Genomic DNA, 16244 nt, shown 5'->3' on the forward strand with positions numbered 1-16244 from the left:
GAGTACTGCCTTCCAAGACAGCCAGAATATCAATCACTTTCACCCACACAAGTATCTTAATTTCAACCCCCCCATTTCGAAGCTTTTAACTGACATGTACGGGACAGACAACTTGTCCGGTACATAACCTCCACGGTCGAAGCCATGGAGTCCTTCGGTGGTGTTATATCCCGCGATGATCAATCATCTTCAGGTAATTATCTGAATGCATGAGCCGGTGCCTGTCCTCCCCATCATGACACGCCCCCGTCTACCCACTTGCTGTCGTGGCTGTGGCTATTCGGGAACTGTCATGTTGGGGAGGCTGGCTGAGATTATACGGCCTCGAACTTGATCTGGATAATACCAGCGAAAGGATCATGCTTTGCCCCTTTCCCTAGCCAGTATGGCAGTGCGTCTGACAGACACAGATCATCAACAACAATGGCCCCTTCCGCCATCTCTGAGCAGCCTCACTCCGAGGTCCCCCTCGTGACCAAGAATATCAAAGGCACCGAGAGTGTCCCCAGCAACAAGAACGATGGGCTGAGCAAGTCACTTGCCGACATGCTTGGCAACTGGGACAGCTTCACCTTCGCCCCCATCCGTGAGAGCCAGGTGTCCCGCGCCATGACTCGCCGCTACTTTGCGGACCTGGACTCGTACGCCGAGTCGGACATTGTCATCATTGGCGCGGGCTCCTGCGGGCTCAGCGCGGCCTACACGCTGGGCAAGCTGCGCCCCGACCTGAAGATCGCCGTCATCGAGGCCAGCGTCTCTCCCGGCGGCGGCGCCTGGCTCGGCGGCCAGCTGTTCTCGGCCATGGTGATGCGCAAGCCCGCCGACGTGTTCCTCAACGAGCTGGGCGTGCCGTTCGAGGACGAGGGCGACTTTGTCGTCGTCAAGCACGCCGCCCTCTTCACCTCGACCGTGCTGTCCAAGGTGCTGCAGTTCCCCAACATCAAGCTGTTCAACGCCACCGCCGTTGAGGACCTGATCACCCGCAAGTCCACCGAGGGCGACGCCGACGTCCGCATTGCCGGCGTCGTCACCAACTGGACCCTGGTCACGATGCACCACGACGACCAGTCTTGCATGGACCCCAACACCATCAATGCCCCGCTGGTCATCTCCACCACCGGCCACGACGGTAAGCTTCCCCCCCTCCTCTCTCCTTTGCCTCCACGAGCCCCGGGGTTGACATCAAACCAGGTCCGTTCGGCGCCTTCTCGGTCAAGCGCCTCGTCAGCATGAAGCAGCTCGAGCAGCTTGGCGGCATGCGCGGCCTCGACATGCAGACGGCCGAGGATGCCATCGTCAAGAACACGCGCGAGATCGTCCCCGGCCTAATCGTCGGCGGCATGGAGCTGTCGGAGATCGACGGAGCCAACCGCATGGGTAAGAAAGAGCACGCCCCCCTTCGCCCCCCCACAAAACAACGTAATGGGAGGTAATGGAAGAAACACGAAAGAGGCTAACTCGGGATCAAAGGACCGACTTTCGGCGCCATGGCTCTCAGCGGCGTCAAGGCTGCCGAGGAGGCTCTCAAGGTCTTTGAGCTCAGGAAGTCGCAGAACGGTAACTAAGGATGCTGCGAGGAACGATGGATATATATCATGTCGGGTACTATCCTCTCTCATGCTCTCACTATCAACATCTCAACTTCTGTCGCTCGTTTATGTAGTCATTTATGACCTTCCCAAGTCGCCGTACAAGAATGGAATAAAAAGAACGTCGCACGGGACTAAGAAGTCGCCTATGCTCCCGCCTTATTAGTGTATGCACCCTTGATAAAATTCGTACAAGACATTTACCTCCTGATATGTGGCGGCTCTGGTTTATTCCTACCATTGCGACAGACCGGAATACACCGCCGTGACTCGAAAAAGAAACAGGGAAACAGCTACTGCCCAAAGACATGAAAAAGGGGAGTATATTCAACCGCTTCCGCTACTATATACCCAACGATCCAACCCCTATCCAACAAGGGGGTAACGTACCCAACCCCTCACTCAACAACCACCTCCCTCCCGACCTCCACCAGCGCCCTAACCAGCCCATCAACCGTCCCCGCCAGCGTCTGGCAATTAACCACAACCCTAAAGAACGACCCCCTCTCCCCCCCCGGCGCATAATCAACCATGAACCCCCTCCGCACCAACATCCCGACCATCAGCCTCGTGCGCCGCGTGTTCGCCTCCCCGTCGGCGGAGAGCCGGCCGCCCGGCGCGTGGTAGAAGCACACCTGCAGGCAAGGCGGCGGCGACGACGACACGAGCACAAAGTCCGGGCGCGAGGCCAGCTCCGAGGCGAGCTGCGCGGCCCGCTCGAAGGCGTCGTCCACCTGCCGCCCGAGGCCCGCGGCCCCGTGGTAGATCCAGCTGAGCGCGAGCTTGAGGCTGTCGCCGCGGCGGCCGCACTGGAGCGTCAGGTCGGCCATGTCCCAGACCTCGGGCTCGGCGGCGGCGGTGGCTTGGTCGGCTTCTTCGGGGGCGTGGAACAGGTAGCCGGCAGGCAGGGTGTTTGCGCGGTGGAAGACGTCGACGTCGGGGCCCAGGAGGAAGGAGCACGTGACGGGGCAGTTGAGCATCTTGTGCGGGTTGACGGTCAGCGAGTCCGCGAGGTGGGAGCCCCTCATGCGGTGGGCGTGTCGGGCCGAGAAGACGGCTGGCCCGCCCCAGCTGGCGTCGATGTGCATCCACAGGCCGAACTCGCGGCACACGGCCGAGACCTCCTCGAACGGGTCGTACGATCCCAGCACCGTGGTGCCCGCCGTGGCGTTGACGTAGAAGGGCGTCTTGCCCTGGGCCCGCGCGCGCACCACCAGCTCGCGCAGCGACGCCGGCAGGAGGCGGCCGGCGGAGTCGACGGGCACCGTCCACACTGCCGCGGAGCCGAGGCCGCAGGTCACGGCGGCCTTCTCGACAGAGTAGTGCCCGTGCGCGCTGGTGAAGAGGACAAAGTCATGGCCCCCGTTGCCGCCCGTCTTGGTCTCGGGGTACAGCGCGCTGCGCGCTACGACGATGGAAGTCAGGTTGGACCCGCTGCCGCCCTGCGCCGTGAAGCCGCCCGCCCGCGGGCCAGTGAAGCCGAACAGGTTGGCGAAGGCGCGGGCCGTGTGCTTCTCGATGACTGTGAGGGCTGGCGATACCTGGTAGACATGCAGCTAAGGAGGGGGATTCCATGTCAGCTTTCTAGTCTGGTCTCCCGAGGTGGGGCTTGTAGGGCTGAACCTACGTTTGTATTGAGTACCGAAAGGAGCAACTCCGATACGACTCCAACCTGATTAAATTAGCTATCAGTTTTCCGGGCATGGGATGACAACATCGTCCCCCGCGCGGTTGCTTACAGCATTGGTGCTAGCATAGAGCTTGTCTAGGAACCCCTGATCCCATGTGTTGACGCTATACTTCAGCACCTGTTGGATCGTCTCGAGCAAACCGTCTCTTCCGCGGCCATCCTTCTCTGGCAGGGAGAGAGCTAGTTGCTTCACCAACTTCTCCGGCTGGTACGCATCAACTAGGACGTTGTTTGAGAGGCCCTGAGCGTTGAGTGAGGGCTGGCCCGTCGCTTTATAGGGCGCCTCTTCGTCCGCCGCACGAATAAAAGGTATTATTATGGATTTGACTGCATCAATAAGCTTTGGCGAGGCTCTGCATCAGTTTCGGTCACTACGATAGCTCTTTGGACAAGTGGAGCGTTCACAAAACCAACCCCTCTCCGGGTAACTTACATCCTCGACCTCGTCAGCTCTGTTGAGAGTTTCGGGTTGCTTATGAACCCCGTTCTTGACACCGTTACCATTCATGATGCCGGACAAACACAAACTAAAGGGAGAGAGGGGCGGGTTTAGAACTCAGAGGGGGAAAGCCAAGAGAAGTTGGTAATGACAGGGCTCTGGTATATGAAGAATATACCATGGTAATTCCCGGGAAGAGAGGAATTAAAAATAAAATAAAAAGGCGCTATATGAGAGCCGTGGGAATAGGGCGCAATACCGAGCTCAAAGGCGGCTCAGAGATTTCCAATCAGCTCCGGCTCCGGAACTCTCCAGATGACCTCATCTTGGCCCAATTGACTTGATCCATCTACTCGGTTGGCGTTCTCGGATCCGGTTAGCAGCGTTTTAGGAGCTTGAATAGCACTTGCTACATTGTTCGCTGTTCACTTCTGGCCAGAAATTGACATCAGGGAAATCCTGAGCGAGCAAGTTGAGGCGACTTCCCTGATGTTGATCAACGCGACGCATGTGATCGCACGGCAGAGGAAATCATACATGTGGATTGGCGCCACAACCGGAACTCTGGGTTCCGCTTTCCCGCGTTTCCGGATGGGTACCTAAGCTGTAGGGTACCTTGATAGGTACCCTGCAAGGGGTTAGAGTGTTGAAAACAGGGGAGGTCCCTGATTTTGTTAGATGCTAAACGGAATTACGGATTGCTCCTCGTCTGCGTCAGGCCCGTTGAACCCTGGACTTCCAAGTCAATATTATCCGATGCCTGCAAATAATGGTGGCTTTCAAGACAGAAACTTTCGCTTACGAGGACTACCAAAAAAGGATATGTGAAGCTATCGCCATGTGCATGGGTACCCGAACCTGATTGATCACTTATTTCATGAAGGGTGTTTGGGAGCAGTACATTCCTGGCCCTGGCCTGCCTGGCCTCGCAGAATGATGACGACTCACGGCATCCTCCCAAGTCAATCAACCTCCCCAAAGTCCGTTGGAATAGTAGGCCACCTATTCCTCCTTAGCTCCCGGGTGGCGAGTGCCCTTGTTCTTGACCTTCTTCTCCTTTTTCGGCGGCGGCGGGTATGCTTTCAGTGCTATTTCCTGCCATTCGCTTGAAGCCTGGTATGCTGCCTGAATAGGCGCCAGCAGGTCATTCAAGGCCTTTGTTACTGCACCCTTTAACAATTGAGGTGACAGCTAGAGAGTCGGTTAGGGTAATAGCACACAAACTTTGGAACAGATAGCACCTACCACGTCATTCTTGTAGTCTTCGTGGACTTGGGCAATCGTAGTATAGACCAGTGGTTCCAGTCCATCTCGTTCGCGGTCAACATGGAATCCTTGATTTCCACGCAAAGCTGACGCAGGAAGAAGGACGTATTCAACGAAGGCCAAGAGACCGTTTCCCTCGACAACTTTAGGAGCAGCAACGGCTTTGCGGATCTTCTTTGCTACAGCCTCTGGAGAATCTAGGAGGTCGATTTTGCTGTCTGTTTGCTCTTAGAAAGATTCTTGGGAATAACTGTGAGATATCTTCTTACCTTCGTCACTAGAGCTCATTTTCGAACCTTTTAACCCAGGAACTAGCGGGTTCATTAGGTGGGCGCGCTACAATACGTCAGTCCAGATTGACCGGAAGTGCACATGGTAAAAATAAACTTACCTCTCTGTATCCAATCTTGGGTAGCCACTCCTTCGCAGCAACAAACAGCTTGCGCTGATCAAGACCTAGAGTACGTTGGTTAGGTCAAACTTCGACAAATTCGTTGTCATAATAATATCACCTCCAAATTGGGCGTCCACATCTAGGTACTGTTCGTCAAGGACCTGTCCAAGTAATCAATATGGAGTCCTGAGGCTATGCGATCATCTGGCTGGGCAGCTTAACTAGACTCACCTGGAGGATAGGGTAAAGCAGGCCAGACAAAGGTGCATTGTCTGTCTGCTTAACTATTTCGGCCCCAGCTCTCTTGGCATCATGTTCCGATATCAAAGACGACAGTTTGTAAACGTCCATGACATACTCTGGGCTCTTCTGGTACGAGCTTCCCTGCACAAACCGGAGTTTCTCAGTCGGCACCCCCACGGCCTGAAGAATCGCGAGTATAACTAGTCGATAGAAGCTGACGCGGTGTGCAACAAGCTCCAAGGGCGCTTTTAGGTTGTCGAGAAAACCGTGGATGTCGGCAAGGAGGATGGTCATATCGCAGCCGGCAGCCAACAGTTGGGCGATCTTGATGGCGGGGACAAAGTAACCACAGTGAGGGCGACCTGTAGTAGCGGTACCTGATCATGCAAGGGTCAGTATATCTTTTGTAAGGAACACTGCTAGCGACAGGATCGAGGTTCAAGTTGCTCACCCCAGTAGATCTTGGGGTGCCCCCCCTCGGCGACGATCTTCTCGATGATCTCTGGATTCAGGATCTCGATGAGATTCTCACGGATGAGAGCAAGCCTCTCGGGCGCTTCCATGTTCGCCATGGCGCTTCCAACTGCCGCAATTTAAAGGGCTGGATTGGCTACAATTGTACCGTGGCCGACAACCTAGACAAGTGCGGCTCTTTTCGTCTTTGGAACGCAAAATAATCAACGCGGGGCAGTTGACTCACAAGTCGACTCAAAAGTTCCATGGTGGGGGTGTTGCGGGCCGGTCATTAGTTAGCCCGATTTGGTAATGTTCTAGGTAGGTACCTGGGGGAGCACCTCCCACGCGACGACGGCAGGGATTGATTGGTTAGGTAGTCCTAGCCTCTCAGGGACGATAGATTGCAGGACGCTAGCAAATGACAGGAGGACACACCGAGCTGGGGCTTGACAGCATCCCACGAAGAATGTTCTCCGGCATGGGCTTCTTCGATTGTACCGTGTTTTCATCAGAACTGGGTTTTGGAAAGAAAAAAAAGTCCCTCCGCGAAGATCCCCCATGGCTCTGGGCGGGGATCCTGCCCTGTTGAGGATGTGTTATGGACGGGCCATGGATGATGCTGCAAGCTGCACGCGAGGGAAAAGGGACCCTGGAAACGGCAGGTACTATGTATACGTGGTAGGAGAAAGGAAAGGGCAGGGGATGGGGGGAAAAAACCGAATATATTAAGAAGGAATAGGGGCAGATATCCAGGGGGCCCGGAATGGCCGATGGCGCTCCTGTGATGGATCTGGCCTTGATAATACCGCGCCGATGTCGTACACATACAAAGCCATCGACTCTGATTGTGTTGTTATTCCCAAACCTTGACCTACCTGCCACTGCTGACTTTTTCGAGGCTTCGGAAATCTTGGGAAACCCCTTTTCTTTTTTTTAACTTCCCTCAAGCGCGTGAGGCCACGACCCCAAGGTCCCGGGCCCCAACCCCGCGTCGCATTGACAGTCAACGCGGGTGATCCATCCGCCCAGAACACGACCACGAGAAACTTCATTCCCACCATCATTGACCGGCATTGCAACCCCTCACCACCCTCACAGACGGCCTCCTGTCTCACCATTCCCTCTTGGATAAGGGCGACATCTTTGCTGCTCCATTGGCCAACTGGGCGGCCCTCGCATTCCTCTGAAAACTCCAGTTCCACGTGTCGCGAGGCCCCCGCCAGAAAGTGAAATATCACCCTCGGGGTGCTATCTTTTTTTTGTGGTGTTTTTGGCTCTGAAACCAACGCAATCCACACAAGAACAGCAGAGGGAATCCAAGACGCGACGCGTACGCGATCCTCTCTCCCCGCCAACCTCATTTCTAGAGGCACCGTTAAGAGTCAAGATACGACGACCGCCAAACAAACAAACAAACGCATCCGATCCCCAGGTCTTGTGCGCTCGGCAACAAAACCAAAAATGCCAAGCATACCGGCCACACCGCGCATGCCGACGACACCCCACACGCCGTCGCACTCGACGTCGTCGTCGCAGCAGCTGCAACAGCAGCAACACCAGCAGCAGCAGCACCAGCCGCCGATCCCGATCAGCATCACCATCTGCGGCGACGGCGGGTGCGGCAAGTCGTCGATCACGCTCCGGCTCGTGCGCAGCCAGTGGACGTCCGAGTACGACCCGACCATCGAGGACAGCTACAGCATCACGCGGCGCATCGACGGGGCCACCTACCACCTCTCCCTGACCGACACGGCCGGCCAGGAGGAGTACCGCGGCATGTGGGCGTCGTCCAACCTCGGCGCCGACGCCTTCCTGCTCGTCTACGACATCACCTCGCGCGACAGCCTCGACGCCCTGCAGCACTTTGGTGACCTCATCGATATGGAGGCCGAGACGCGCCTCGACAACGCCGCCCGCGCCCGCCGCGCCGGCGTGCCCGGGTCCGCCGGCGCCAAGACCGTCTCGCCCGTCAAGATCGTCGCGGGGAACAAGTGCGACCTACAGGAGAGCAGGCAGGTGGCCGCGTCGGTCGGGCTCGAGTGGGCCCGCCGCCACGGTTGCGGCTTCATGGAGACGAGCGCCCGCCTCGAGGTCAACATCGAGGAGACCTTTGCCCTCATCGTGCGCCGCGTCGTCGAGGCCCGCCGCCTCGCCGAGCTGGGCGTCCTCGAGCCCGGCGCCGCCGCGGGGGACGACAGGCACGGCATCACCAAGCCGCTCACCCCGCTGCCTGCTGACGGCGGCAAGGCCGCTGCTGGTGCTGCCGCTGCTGGTGGTGGTGAGAAGGGATCCGGTGGGCACCACAGGATGAGGGGGCCGAGTATCGGGGGTGCGAAGGTGGGCCCGGCAGAGTTCTGGAAGAGGCTGCGGTGTTGGTGATTGGGGGCTTGGGATGGTCAGATTTGGGTTCGTGGGGGTATGAGAGGGTCTGGTGGTCATGAGGCGAGCTGAGCTTATTATGGGTTAGATACTGGTCGATCTTTTGGAGGAACGCGTGGTTGGTTCATGGGCGGGTCCGATATGAACCGTGTGTCGACGGGGGACGAGAGACTCGGTTGTTTACTCTGAGTGAGGGAAGTCATGCCGGGACGGGGCGAGGCTCGATCGGCCATCCCTACTTATCCCGGCTGAAGGAGGCATGTTCGATGTTTGTTTTGCAGCGTGTGAGAGGAACCACCTCAAGGTCAAAATTATATCCGGGGATATCTGGGCGTCTGGGATGGAATGGGTTCATTTTTGAAGATCAGAGCTTTATTTATCGGGCTTCTGGCTGTACATATTCGGTAATTAGGTCCTCGCTGGGCTTCCAACCTCCTCTATGTCGTGCAACCTGGTCGGTTGAAGAAGCTCCCATTCTCGACGGTCTAAGCCGACAATGCCATGGATTATCCTTGTATTTGGTGGTGTAAGTGGAAGCAGTGCAACCGGTGAGGTGCCCACCTACTTTATACTGTGTGTCAACAGCCGTTGCTTGCTGCTTGTAAATGCGAGTAATAAAAGGTCACAGTGCGCTTTCACTGATTTCAAGTATTGGACTCCATTAAGGTGTCCAGCTCTGTAGATTTCAAAAATGATTCCCTGGCCTAAAATCAAGACCTAGCACAGCAGGTTGTCGCTGTCAGACGAGGTTCCCCAACCATGGACGCCGCCAAAAGGATTCCTGCCCTCCCTGCTACTCGATACGCCGGGTTCCCATCCGTCTATTCGATTCCCACTTCCCCGTCTCTATTATTCCACCCCTTGCTTCTTCACCCAGTCCCTCCACGCCTTGTACTCGGCGTACTCGACATTCTCCTTCTTCCCCTGATACCTGACCACCTTCAGGTCAACGTCTTTCCAGCTGTCCCGCTTCCCCATCCACCCAGCCTTCCTCATCAGGCTCACCAGTGTCTCCTCCTTGGTCCAGCCCTGCTCGCTCGCCACGTCCGGCAGGTATGTCGACCCGTACCTCTTGCCGTGGTAGTGGAAGCTCAGCCGCAGGCCGTGCGTGCCGAGCTCCCAGTCCATGGCGTCGGCCGCGTCCTCAAAGTCGGTCAGGAGCGTGACGGCGACCTCGAGCGAGGGCAGCTCGCGCGCCGACACGGGGTTGAAGCGCATGTCGTGCAGCGCCGACGTCAGCGCGTACGACGACAGGCCCTCCTCCAGCTCCTGCGGCTCAAAGGTGCCGATACAGCCCCGGAGCGAGTTCCCGTGCCGCGAGGAGACCGTGTTCCAGGTGACGAAGAGCGGGTGCTCCGAGAGGGCCGCCGGCGACACCGACAGCGACGAGATCGAGGTTGCCGGGGTGTCGGCGCCAGAGCCGGACTGTGCGAGCGAAAGAGTGCTGGAGGTGGAGGGCGAGCAGGTACCGCTCGAGGCGGCGGAGGAGGAGGAGGAGGAAGAAGAGGAGTCATCGGTAGCGAGGCGTTGGAGGGCGGGTAGGCGCTTGGCGAGCTTCTTGGCTTTGTCACCCGTGTCCTTGAGGTACTCCGCCCAAGACTCTTGGACTTCGGTTAGGGTCATGGATTTGCGGTCCTCAAGGTGCGAGGCTAGAGCCTCGAAGCAGTAGAGACAATGCTCAACGGTAGCCATTGCAAGTGTGCAGCGGGGATAATCGGGGAGAGATCGATGGAAAGGGAATAGAGCAAAACCCAAGAAGTGAGGCGGCAGCGAGGAGGATTGGCGTTCGGGAGAAGACGATCGAGCCCGACGACCTCCTTGCCTTACTTACTTCTTGGTTGGTTTAGGGTTTAAGGTTGGAAACAGCAAGAATACGGGACATCCGGTTGCGGGGTTGACATAGAACCTTGGGGAGACTGTAAGGCGGGGTCGGTTTCGCACGGAACAGACGGGTGTGGCGTTTGTCACGGCTTCCAAGCCATGGATGTTGGTGCAGCCTTATTATTGCCCAATTTTGTACGCCAAGAAATCCCACCTTTTACGCCGAAAGTCATCTTGCCGTCTTCAACTCGAAGCGGAGCTGGTTATTCATCTCTATATTGCCTCTTCTAGGCAGTTTGGCGACAACGTAGACAATGTACCGAAGCACAACCCCTGGTGACACCGTCGATATGGTGTGTCTACTAGGTATGTAATGGCTCCATTGGGGAGCCAGCGAAATGCGCAGTAGCATGGGTACGTGCAGATTACCCATGGTGATGTGCATCTGCTTGTGATTATTGGCTGTACAAAGTAAGCAAATCCGCCGGGACGCGAAATGAGTTGTTTTCCCAAAGCTATACTCGCGGGATGGAATCTCGACTCGGCGACCAGATTGTAGAATTTCGTGAGATATCCGAGGTAATTACCCGTAGGTAGGAGCGCAAGAAACATGACCGGCCAGTATTCCGATGACGATGACGAACCTCTCTACCCCCCGGCTCGGCGCGCTGGGCCAAGGTCAAGATCCGGGGACAATCAGGACCAGCCAATTCCTGAAGGACTGAGGCATATCCGCACGAGAGTCCCGACTATCGAGAGAGTCGGCCGGGTCGAAAGAGTACTTGGCAACCCTGAAGCTCCGGTCAGTCTTAATTCGCACCACACGGTCAACAACCCTAACATAAGACGGCAGCGGAGACGTGGTATCCTTCGCCACGGCTCCATTGACCCTCCCTTCCCTCCTCCGCGGGCGAGATTTGCTGAAGGGGACCCAATCTACATTCATCCGAGGAGTAATCCTCCCTCTCACTATGAGTACGTTTACCAGCCTTCTCCTGTTGGTGTCAGTGGTTACTACGTCACTCCCGACGGCCGTACGGCCCCTCGACCAGCATACCACGACCCTTATAGATTCGGCCCTTATGTATACGACAATCCACGTCTTAGGCCGCGGCGACGGAGCACCCGCGAGTCAGGAAGCGGACCCGTGGACTATTGGGATGGGGAGGCCCGTGACAGGCCGCCGAGCTACCTCTACCGTGAAACCCCGAGGCCTCCGCCACACTTTCCGACCACCTCCTCGCCTGAGCAGATGTCGGAGAGGTCTCCGTCTCCGTCTCCGTCTCCTCCCGCTGCCGGTGCCGGCTCTGGTGCCGGTGCACCTGTACGTGACTCTGCGGTTGAAGGTAACCAAGATGAGGACAGACCTTCAAAGCATGTTGGCCGAAGGATTGGGGGGGTATTCGAGCCCCCAAGGCGACCGTCTCGGTCCCGTTCTCGGTCCCGTTCCCGGTCCCGTTCCCGTTCACAATCCAGATCGCCTGGTAGATCCCGCTTCCAGCCCACGGCGAGAGAAGACTCAATCGACTTGGAAATGAGACATTATCTTCAGAGGTCCCAGGACCGAAGCCGAGAACCGCGTATAGATCCGGCTGTCACAAATGACTCCACATGGAAACCGGCGGGTGACTCTTGCTACTCTTCCGACTCTTACAGCCCGATCGACATACACCTTGGGCGCTCATCACGCAGCAGGTCAAGGATCCGAAGTCCAAGTCTCTCTAGCGTCGAGGTGGGCGAATACGAGGATTTCATTGCTCACAAAGTCTACGAATTTACGCCGTCGAGATCATCGTCTCATGCTGGTTCCAAGTCGGAAAATGGGTCTGATAGCGAAGCACCGCCAATGGGATCGAAAGAATTACCGCCAAAGAACGAGACTTCGCAGGTTCCGAGGGCGACCCAGACCTTTCAGATATACCAGTCTCAGTACACGGGAGATGCATTCCTGGACGGATCTCACTCTGCTAAGCTGACTATCGTTCATGACCCAAAGAAAGAACGGCAGCCGCTTTTTCGGTGGATGTACGTGTCACAGATCACAGACTCTCTCTCTCCCTCAATCACATCGCCATCCAAGCTAATACCCAAATCCTTGGCAGGCATTTGAAGCAGACTATCCTGGACTTTGACTAGCTTTCGGTGAGTCGAGGTGGGTCTCCCCCCGGCTGAATCTTCGATGAGCTAAATTGTCGATAGGATGAAGTGGCTCGCCATCCTGATCTCCACGATACGGAGCGTAATGTCATTGCGAAGCTCCTTTCTGAAGTGAAGAGAGGCTCCAAAACCAAGCAGACTGCTGATGGATCGCATGTCAAATATATGCAACCGAAACCTGTGCAGTCGCCTCTTCCGCCTGACAATAACCAACAGTCGCAGACTCTAAGGAACCGGTTCATCACTTGGCTCTGCATTCCTTACTTCTCCCTCGAGGAATACTCTGGGCTCCAGTCCACGAACAATCCGGCGACGTATCCCAACCAGACACTCTGGCAAGCCCAGTTTTCTGGCAATTCTCAAAAGCAAGACATTGAGGCAGGTTGTCTGTCAGATGGGAACCGTACCGCCTAAATTTTGCTTCCATATTTCTCAACTGTGGTGCATTGTCCTTGATGACTGTGAGTGATTGTGAATAAATGGCCAAAAACAGATTCACTGACACATTCTTTCCTCCAACAGCCCTCCTCTTCACATGCGGAAACATGGATGAGGCCGCTCTCCGAGGAGACCTGATCAAGATATTGCCAGACCAGTTGTCGGACTCGGCAGGACCCGGTGGCTCTGGAAGGATATTCGTATCATTCAGCGAGGCCGTGCTGTGGTCTTTCCCGCTCAGCGAGTGTCAGACTTGGTTTGTACGTCATGCTACGTATCCAACCATGGAACAGCAAATCACTGTTGCTAATACAATAGCGAAGGACTTTCTCGGCCATTTTCATGACTTCTGGCCTCAGACTCTGCAATTCTTCCACCATGATCGACCTGTCACGGAGAAGGAATGGCCAACAAAGTTCAACCTCGCGAGACACGCCAAAATCACGCTGTCACTCAAGATTACGTATGGAGATGGTCCAGACAGAATGGAGATAATCCTACTAACGAAGGAATAGCGACCCTCCTAAGCCCCCGCCACGGGGGATACTCAAATCCGGCGAAAAGGACGCTGATCGCCCGAGCGAAGATGGAGAAGAGCCGACGGGTGGCCTCAAGCTGCCTAATACGGGGAAGGAAGTCCCCAAAACAGTTCTGCACCCAGAGTCCGGAACTCTCCCCGGCTCGTCCAACGATACATTTCACGTCTTCACTTGGCTTCAGGATGTTCAACTCTTCTCTGGAAATTTCAGCTCAACCATTGATCGGGATGCCCTCACCAGCCATATACAAGAGGTAGACGACTACCTGAAGCACAAGACAAGCTTCTCTGATAAGAAGGCCTATCGGGACTGTGGTGAAGTGACCAGGCTCTCGAGCTTCGAGTATCTAGAGCAACAGGCAAGTCTAGTAGGGAATGCTAAGAATCGACCTCAGAAGCAACAAGACTACGAGGAGCGGATAGATATCTTTAACGCTGCAAATATAGTCTTTCGCTTCTTTCTACCTACCGTGTACGAGGGACCGACAGTTGGGAAGTATTGGGGCGCTATCCGGGACCTGCTTGAAGTGAGTGGAAATCGGCCAGCGAAACAGGGCAGAGCCACTGACCCTCGCGCAGATGTCTTCGGCCAAACCTGAACGTGGCTTTGGTCGCCGTGAATCGTCCAGGCTGAGGAAATCGGACGCGATACTGCACAATGCTCCCGGGATTAGGAGGTGCTTGAGGAAATTGACGCAGCCGATACAGTCCTTCGAGAAGCTGTTCGCACACGCACGAGCCGAGGATAGGGCCAGTGTCAAGATTCCAGACGAGTTCATCAAAGCATGGCTGCATCTTCTCATGGGTCTGATCTACAGCACGCTGGAGATCGATGTCTGGATTATCCATACTGACAACGCGGAAAACCTCATCAAGACTGGCATGAGGCAGGTCGTCGAGAGGCTACCCAGCTACTCACTCCTCGACCAAGCTGCACTGCTACCCATGGATATTGTCTCGATGGCATGCCTCAATTTGTTCAAAGACATGACCGGCAAGCTTCCCGATATATGTGAGACATATTCCGAATATTTGAAGGCTCTTGTAAGCACACGCAACCTGCCGCTCCACCATGGATCATTTATTTAACGTGCTTTCCAGAACTCCAATATCACGACAAAACCATCAGACCGGTATACACAGCAACGTATCAATCTTCTCAAGGAAGAGATCTCCGTGATTAGGAAGATTTTGGACTACCAGGTCGACATCTGTAGTGTTCTCTACCCGACCCCACCCAAGCCTACATCCTCTAGCACTCAGGCAGACATTTTCGGCACGCAGGTAGTGGATCGAGGCACAAGCCGCTCGTATCAAGGGCACAAGTCGCGCGAACCGAGCCGGCCACAGAGCTATTACGACCCGAGCCCGGGATACAGTGCCATGGACAAAGGCGCCCCCAAGAGCGTTGTCCACAGGCCCGAGCAAATAGAATATTACAGACGGCCTAGCGATAGAAGCAGGGTTTATCATGTCGAAGACGCCACGTACCGCACTACTGCCCCCAATGATCGCCACTACGACGACAATTGGACGCTCAACGACTCGGTGCTGAACCCGCAGGAGTTCTACAAACTGAGCCCGACGTACTGGGGCGGGTTCCGCGACATGCTCGCCACGGAATGCATAAAGCTCCTCCAGCGGCGAGCCGACGAGTTTGGCGAGTTTGAATATTACGCCAGGGGTCTTGAGCGGGATGTAAGTAATACCCACCATGGACAGCCCCATGTTTTCCCAGGCGGGAGGGAGCACCGACGCCTTGGAGCTGACGGGAACAAACGCGCGCAGAACAGGAACAAGGCCGACGTGACCAAGGACCGGCAGGAGATGGCCATCTACGCCTTCACCATCGTGACCATCGTCTTCCTCCCCGTGTCGGCGGTGGCGGGCATCTTCGGCATGAACACGGCCGACATCCGGGACACGGACCTCAACCAGTGGGTCTACTGGGCCACCGCCGTGCCCGTCACCGTTGTCGTCATCGTTTTCGGCCTGTGGTGGATGGGCGAGCTGCGGAACGTCCTGGCCTGGCTCGGGCTCCGCCGCCGCGGGGACGAGGATGGCATCGGGCGGCAGCGCCCCGCTGGACGCCGGCGGCCTCCTGCTATCCCCGAGCTGCCGTCGTTCCGGTCTCGTTGGGGATGAGGGTTCTGGGCGCCGTCCCCGCCGCCCGGTCGTTGTCGGGGATAGAACGCACACCTTTGAGGGGTACTTGGCTCCGGAGAGGGCAGTCGTCGCGTCGGGGAGGAGGAGGAGGAGGGGAATCTTCTATGACTGACGGATGGGCCTTGTTGGTTTTGCAGGTACTTACCCAAAACCTTCCGTTTTATGACGCGGCTGATTCGGAACTTCTATGTTAGTGCAGCTGTGCTGAATATCAAATGGGTGTGAATATAGGGGGAAATGGCATATACGTGGCCGTCCACCTGAATTTACTCGTGTTCAACACCTAGGCCAACCTAGGTGCTCGGCTCTCATTTTGATGACTGTGTCCCGTGGAGACAAACCCAGGTTTGCCAAATGTGGGAGCTACCGGGGATCTATGACGCTGAGAATCTCACGATTTGTTCACTTTGCTGTTATGTTGCTTGGCTTTCTCCCACGTCCATCTGGTGGTAAACAGTGAGTCACCATCAGAACGGAGGAATATTCACCTGAGATCGGGTCACGGGGAACGAACGCTCCTCGTCAGTTGGCCTTGGACAAGGGTTGATAAAGAAAATTAAGTGACATATACAATAACAACAGGGGAGTTGGTGTAATGATATCGGATGTGATGCTGACCGCCGCACCTACGACAGCCACCTCTGGGTCTCGTCTGAAGGCAGGCATTC

The 16244-nt window shown here is 56.1% G+C and overlaps 7 protein-coding genes across 7 annotated transcripts; 4 read left to right on the forward strand and 3 right to left on the reverse strand.

Annotated features, from left to right (window-relative positions):
• Position 1: 1 nt before the first annotated feature.
• Positions 2 to 1731, forward strand: QBC33DRAFT_102884 (Thi4 family-domain-containing protein). Its single transcript, XM_060421860.1, has 5 exons — positions 2 to 51; positions 108 to 193; positions 411 to 1129; positions 1192 to 1377; positions 1471 to 1731. Exons 3-5 carry the CDS (start codon positions 424 to 426, stop codon positions 1563 to 1565), a joined length of 987 nt encoding a protein of 328 aa, XP_060282740.1. The 5' UTR covers positions 2 to 51; positions 108 to 193; positions 411 to 423; the 3' UTR covers positions 1566 to 1731.
• A 256-nt stretch (positions 1732 to 1987) lies between these two features.
• Positions 1988 to 3787, reverse strand: QBC33DRAFT_559844 (glutamate decarboxylase; the record flags this gene model as incomplete). The annotated part of the gene is made up of 4 exons (XM_060430003.1): positions 1988 to 3145; positions 3217 to 3261; positions 3329 to 3619; positions 3713 to 3787. The coding sequence occupies 4 exons, from the start codon at positions 3785 to 3787 to the stop codon at positions 1988 to 1990; spliced, it is 1569 nt and encodes a 522-aa protein (XP_060282741.1).
• A 933-nt stretch (positions 3788 to 4720) lies between these two features.
• On the reverse strand, positions 4721 to 6193 carry QBC33DRAFT_453286 (uncharacterized protein; the record flags this gene model as incomplete). Its single annotated transcript, XM_060424677.1, has 7 exons — positions 4721 to 4909; positions 4964 to 5202; positions 5254 to 5320; positions 5376 to 5440; positions 5497 to 5539; positions 5610 to 5998; positions 6073 to 6193. The coding sequence occupies 7 exons, from the start codon at positions 6191 to 6193 to the stop codon at positions 4721 to 4723; spliced, it is 1113 nt and encodes a 370-aa protein (XP_060282742.1).
• Positions 6194 to 7565: 1372 nt separating this feature from the next.
• QBC33DRAFT_452842 (putative ras small monomeric) lies at positions 7566 to 8456 on the forward strand (the record flags this gene model as incomplete). Its single annotated transcript, XM_060424658.1, has 1 exon — positions 7566 to 8456. The coding sequence occupies one exon, from the start codon at positions 7566 to 7568 to the stop codon at positions 8454 to 8456; it is 891 nt and encodes a 296-aa protein (XP_060282743.1).
• Positions 8457 to 9145: 689 nt separating this feature from the next.
• QBC33DRAFT_102931 (AMMECR1-like protein) lies at positions 9146 to 10517 on the reverse strand. Its single transcript, XM_060421861.1, has one exon. The coding sequence runs from the start codon at positions 10146 to 10148 to the stop codon at positions 9306 to 9308; it is 843 nt and encodes a 280-aa protein (XP_060282744.1). The 5' UTR covers positions 10149 to 10517; the 3' UTR covers positions 9146 to 9305.
• A 1-nt stretch (position 10518) lies between these two features.
• Positions 10519 to 12649, forward strand: QBC33DRAFT_103119 (uncharacterized protein). Its single transcript, XM_060421862.1, has 4 exons — positions 10519 to 11079; positions 11131 to 12302; positions 12380 to 12419; positions 12477 to 12649. Exons 1-3 carry the CDS (start codon positions 10888 to 10890, stop codon positions 12411 to 12413), a joined length of 1398 nt encoding a protein of 465 aa, XP_060282745.1. The 5' UTR covers positions 10519 to 10887; the 3' UTR covers positions 12414 to 12419; positions 12477 to 12649.
• Positions 12650 to 12979: 330 nt separating this feature from the next.
• Positions 12980 to 15555, forward strand: QBC33DRAFT_559848 (uncharacterized protein; the record flags this gene model as incomplete). Its single annotated transcript, XM_060430004.1, has 6 exons — positions 12980 to 13132; positions 13196 to 13335; positions 13388 to 13937; positions 13990 to 14454; positions 14512 to 15108; positions 15199 to 15555. The coding sequence occupies 6 exons, from the start codon at positions 12980 to 12982 to the stop codon at positions 15553 to 15555; spliced, it is 2262 nt and encodes a 753-aa protein (XP_060282746.1).
• Positions 15556 to 16244: the final 689 nt, after the last annotated feature.

The sequence above is a fragment of the Phialemonium atrogriseum genome (genome assembly GCF_030411735.1).
Source record: "Phialemonium atrogriseum strain 8032-3 unplaced genomic scaffold QBC33scaffold_15, whole genome shotgun sequence".
NCBI lineage: Eukaryota > Fungi > Ascomycota > Sordariomycetes > Cephalothecales > Cephalothecaceae > Phialemonium > Phialemonium atrogriseum.